This window comes from Notothenia coriiceps, unplaced genomic scaffold, assembly GCF_000735185.1.
Source record: "Notothenia coriiceps isolate Sejong01 unplaced genomic scaffold, NC01 NC01_scaffold00024391, whole genome shotgun sequence".
Classification (NCBI taxonomy): domain Eukaryota; kingdom Metazoa; phylum Chordata; class Actinopteri; order Perciformes; family Nototheniidae; genus Notothenia; species Notothenia coriiceps.
In genome coordinates this window covers 1-5,671 of record NW_011357092.1, presented here as the reverse complement: position 1 = coordinate 5,671, position 5,671 = coordinate 1, and the positions used below count along the sequence as shown (strand labels likewise).

The 5,671-nt window shown below is 38.4% G+C and overlaps 1 protein-coding gene across 1 annotated transcript; it reads right to left on the bottom strand.

Annotated features, from left to right (window-relative positions):
• Positions 1–7: 7 nt before the first annotated feature.
• On the bottom strand, positions 8–5,620 carry LOC104954991 (cadherin-15-like; the record flags this gene model as incomplete). The annotated part of the gene is given in 10 exon segments (XM_010782209.1): positions 8–112; positions 115–135; positions 750–983; positions 1,999–2,135; positions 2,246–2,490; positions 3,632–3,814; positions 3,931–4,059; positions 4,143–4,324; positions 4,424–4,568; positions 5,465–5,620. Coding segments are annotated over 10 exon segments (1,537 nt in total), but the record flags the coding sequence as incomplete, so codon positions are not given.
• Positions 5,621–5,671: the final 51 nt, after the last annotated feature.

Below are 5,671 nucleotides of genomic sequence, written 5' to 3'. Positions count from 1 at the left end.
GAGTCACAGCGACATACGGTCACATTGACCTGAGAATACGCGCTCAGCACTGGGCTGCCAGAGTCCGACACAAACACTGTGACCACGTACTCTCCTGCCTCCAGGTCCACGAGGGCTGAAGCACCGCATGGGTATCTGCAGAGGAGAGGAGGAAGATGTGAGGTTAGAAGATTCATGGGCAGAGATGGCAAAAGTACACACATCCTTTACTCAAGTAGAAGTACTGACTAAACTTCTTTACTCAGGTAAAAGTAAAGAAGTATGGGTTTCTAAATGTACTTAAGTAAAAATAGTACCCATAGCTACCAGCTGTTTTATAGATTACCTGACCTCACTTTATATTAATAGAACAATAATGTCATTGTTAGCTAAGGAATGTTTCGATGCTGAACAACGGCAAAATGACAACGTTTTCATTGGGCCCTCTTCTTTAGAGTAGACTAAGAAATTATGGATACACGGATCGTGTTAAAATCAATAGGCACGCAATGACTCAAAATAATAATGATCAAGTCACCAAACACAGATTAAAACTTAAGTAACAAACCTGTTTTGAAAATGTAAGAAGTAGAAAGTACAGGTATTTGAGTCAAAAAAGTAAAAGGTTGTCAGAAAAATAAGTAATGGAGTAAAGTACTGATACCAGAACAATTTACTTAAGTACAGTAACAAAGTATTTGTACTCCACTACTTCCCACCTCTGTTCATGGGTACACCTGTCTTCCCCACCTCTAAAGCTCTCTCCTTACCGTTGACTTGAACAACAGTCCAGTTGATTGACAGATCATCGTCGGGCATCTCAAAGCTGAAGGGTGCAGCGTGTGGAGGAAAGTCTTCATCCACAGCCGTCACAACCAGACCAGAACTGCCGCGGCCCGTGTCCCTGCACACAGAGCCGCTCAGGGGGAAGAGCTGGGGGGGGAAGTCGTTGGTCTCCTTCAGTGTGATGGCCACGGTGGCAGTGGTTGACACACCACCAGCATCTACACAGGAGAGCAGAAACACACAGCCATGTCACATAAAGTTACAACAGTTTATATAACAATTATTCTCATAAAACCTGTCTATGAACTTGTATTTATTTTATTAAGAAGATTAAAGCATGTTTTTTTCCATGCATTGGTCATTGTTGAGAGATTATGTTGGTTGCTATACAGAGGTGGGACTAGTACTCAGATTTTGAACTTGAGTAAAAGTAGTTCAGAATATTATTTATTATATGTTTTGATTATAATTATTGATGCATTAAAGTGTTATCAAAGGTGCAGCTAGTTTGAATGACTTTGTTTACTGCAGGGTAGATTGTGAATTTACTCCAGGTGTAACTAAAGTCTGATTTATTTATATTTGGCATCATTAATCCAAATCTGTAAAGTAATTTAAGGTATTAAATAAATAAGTAGTGGAGTAGAAGTGCAAATTAGCATAACTTGGAAATACTCAAGTAAAAATATAAGTACAATTGGACCTAAGTAAAGTACTTCAGTAAATGTACTTAGTTACTTCCCACCTCTGCTGCTATAACATGCATTCTTTCAGACACGTGGAAAGAAAATATCTGTTAACATCTTAAGAAATATCTCTTTCAAATTGCCCTTTCAGTATCCCTTAATGCTCATTTGCATATTTGAACACAAACATTTCAAAAAATAGTTTTACAATAAAATGTTGGCTTAATGCTAGTAATTAACTTGAAAAGTTTTATGATCCCATCTGCAGTGCCAACACCAAACATAATGTTTAAAGGCCATTTTCTCAAATGTTTTATTTTTTCTCTAAGCATTAAATGTCTTCAGTAGCACTTACATACACAATACTTTCCAATTTATTTCCATCTAAATTAAAAAGATTTGTACAGATGGCCTTGTTCACACATCCTCATTTGCATAAACATACAATTTCAGCTAAATGGTAATATGTGTAAACAATATTCCTAATACAATTTTGTGGGTGATATCTATTAGCCAACATTTGTATCTGTTGTGTTGATGAACTGACCTGTAACTTTGACAATAACATTGTAGATATTGTTTTTAACATTTGGAGATCGCATGTTGAACGTTCTCTTGGCATAGATTTCGCCTGTATCTCTGTCGATGTCCAGCCACTTCTCAGGATCTCGACTAATCTCATACCTGAAACAGAGAGCAGAGCAAAAGTTACAGAAAAAACAAACTGTCCAATTAGTTAACTCACATTCTTAAAAACAAACAAATGCTCCTCTTGCTCTGTGGCTGCATCGTACCTCAGGTCAGAATTATCAGGGTCCGAGGCGATGTGGCTGGTCAGTAAAGTCCCAGGGACCACAGACTCAGGGACAACCAGCTGTATGGGGTCCTCCCTGAAACGTGGAGCTTCATTCTCGTTCACCACCGTTACAAACACTGAAGCGCCGCTCACTGGGACGCTGGGAGCCTTGATGCTCAGAGGATTGACATTTTCCACCTTCAGCAATAAGACGTGCTCATGCTGTGCTTCATAATCCAGAGGCTGCAGGATAAAAAAAACAACGCAGAGAGGCTGTTACAGGGAGGAACACTTGCACTGCCTGGTGGTTGCATAATAACAAATGCATGACAAATCTATATGGATAACAAAGGCTCACATTTTATTCATTAACATTCATACAGATAAGAAAAGTTAAGTACTTGTAATCTAAACTTCAGCCACTAGAGAGTGGTGTTGAGTTGTGTCTGAGGGCCTTAATGCACGTTTGACTTTAAAGGGCAAAGCTACTCAACTATTCCTGTACCGAAGAGAAAAAGGTTTTTGTTGATAGAATATAGAAAAATGTATGGGTAAAAGTTACTGGGATGTAAAGGCATGTCTGATGTTGTGTGAATGGTGTTCTTTTAAATCAGTAACTTAAAACTCCTGGAGCACGGAAATAACTCGTTGTCACCTAAAGATCTTGTTACACTTAGCAATGTTTATATTTTTGTCAAAAGGTTCACATGCTCTCCTTTGTGGTTTGAATACAATTTTACATTTACTGCCAATATGTTGGTTTCGGGTCTCTCTATTTCTAATGATTTCCTAATCAATTCATAGTAATGTTTTAGAATCAGAATACCTTTCATCCCAATTACATTTTTACAGCAAAAGTGAAGATAGAGACAAAAAAATTAATGAAACAGGGCATGCACATAATATGTAAGTTATTTCAATTTACAAGTAATATTCATATTACATTTCCAATGTACATATTGCACACAGCAAGACCCATCCTTTGACAGTAACTGTAGGTAAATGATAAGTTTACTTACAAACCCATGAAAGCATGAATCTAACCTGATTGGTGTCACAATCATGCAGGGTTATTTACTGAGCTCTTTAAAACAGCTTCTATTGTGTATGGTCTTTTAAAACAAATGTATTTAATGAGTCCTGTAATTTTTTTCTCCACTTTTCCTTAATTGATGTTGTTTTTACGATAGCCTTGAAACTACTTGTAACAATTATTTTACAGCAGGGTAAACCTGGAATTGTATGGGTTAGGAACAAACCCGGTAGAAATCATTTGTTCATCCACATACATTCGTCAATTGGACTTTTCTTGCTTGAAAAATGTGGCCGAAGCCCCCCCCAACCCTCACACTCTTTCAGTCAACAGCAGATCAGCACATTGTACCTTCACCACGGTCAGAACTCCTTCGTTGGTTGCAGGATCCGTAGTGATGGCAAAGTTGCCTTCAGGGTCATTGGAAATAAAGTACTTGGCCTCCCAGTTTGCTGTTCCACGATCATCTCTGTCTGTCACGTTCACCCGGCCGATCTCATTGTCCTTCCTGTTCTCCACTGATAGCATGCTGTACTACATGGACCACACACAAAGCACAGACCAAAAGATTAAATATCTAACAATTTGACAGAAGTTTTTTCTAAATAACGATTGAAAATATGCCTTATGTAAAGTTGAATGAGACTCACAGTGGCAGGGCTGAACTGTGGGGCGTGGTTGTTGATATCAGTGACATGTATGATCGCCACACTTTCACTCGCTAATCCCATGCCTCCCATATCAGCAACCTGCAGTTTCAACCTGAAACTTTTTACCACCTAGAACAGGATACGACACATTAGTCAAATCAACTATACTAAATTGATCTGCAAAAAAATGTGCATATTGATTTTCATTTTACCTCCAGGTCCAGGCCTACGTCTCTTGTGTAAATGGCTCCTGTCTCGTTGTTGATACCAAACATTGTTTTGTCTACAGCGTTGGCAGGAAAGCTCTCCTGGCCAATGATAGAGTAGCTCAGGTAAGCGTTTTCTGTCATAGGGTCATCTTTATCAGTGGCGGTCACTGACATCACCAAGGTGCCTGTCAGAAATAATCAATAGCATCAGTTGGTATGAATTATGTATTTTTGTATATATTTTTAACAGTATGTGATACCCAGTATGTAATACATGGACGTACCTGGGACGGAGAATTCAGGGACAGTGCCGCTGAATTCTTTCTGGGTGAAGACGGGTCTGTTGTCGTTCTGATCCAGCACCACGATCTCTATGGTGGACGGATTCTCTAGTCTCTCTCCACTGGGAGACAGTGCAAAGGCTTTCAGCTGCACAGACACACAAATACAACATACACATGTTAGAGTTCATAAACAAATATTTAGTTGTTATCATTATTATTATTATCTTTTTTGTTTTCTTTCCCTTCTCTTTGATGTTTCTCATTGTAATGAGGCCACACCTCAGGCCATTATGTTTATAATTTATAATTCTTAATAATTTTCTCTCTGTGCTTTTATTTAAGGAATTGGTATGTAAGCTGATATATATATATAGATATCTTGCTACATGATTAAGGTGAGATTAGTCGCCCATGGAGAGATCTATGCGGGTGTATGTTGTATGTTGATTGTGTATGTATATATGGGATATACATATTTTATACATATTTTTATACAGAATGTGGGAAACAATATTTCGATCTCTCTGTCTGTACACACAAACTGAAAGATTGACAATAAAGTTGACTTTGACTTTGTATGTATGTTATGTCTTTATGTTTACAAAAATGACAATAAAAAGAGTATTAAAAAAAAGAAAAAATCTTTGGTTGGTTGTTTTTTTTACTATTCAAAACCAGAAAAACATCAAACACTTATGGTGACAGAGGGTATTTTTTGCACGGCATATGATGGAAATGGCAGAAAAAAATGTGCAGGATGTTTGGTTCAGCATCAGAGGTTACATCACAGTCATCTGGTCTCAAACACTCTGAAGTGTCTCCCAAGATGCCCATAAAGGCCCTTGGAAACTGACCTCTGGCTGTTTATACCAGAGTCTGAGACATATGCTTTAAGACAAAAACATGGACCTAACATCAGAAACATATTGCCAGAGGTCTTGTTTTAGGCACTGTGGATTGTGTTAAGTACTTATTTCTGATAGTGCTTGGAAACACATTTCTGGGCTATTTAAAATGTTCCAGCAATAAATGCTCTCTCACCGTGAAGCTGTTGTAAGTCTCTCGGTCCAGCGGCCGCTTGCTCCTGATGACTCCTGTTATATCATCAATTTCAAACAGATTTTTGGGCTCCTGGTCCACCCCCGCTCCCTCTAGCTTGTAAATCACCTCCCCTGTAAAGATTTTGTCCGATTTGATCTAAATAGAGAGAGGAGATGAAGTTGATGATCATCACAACCTCACAGGAAA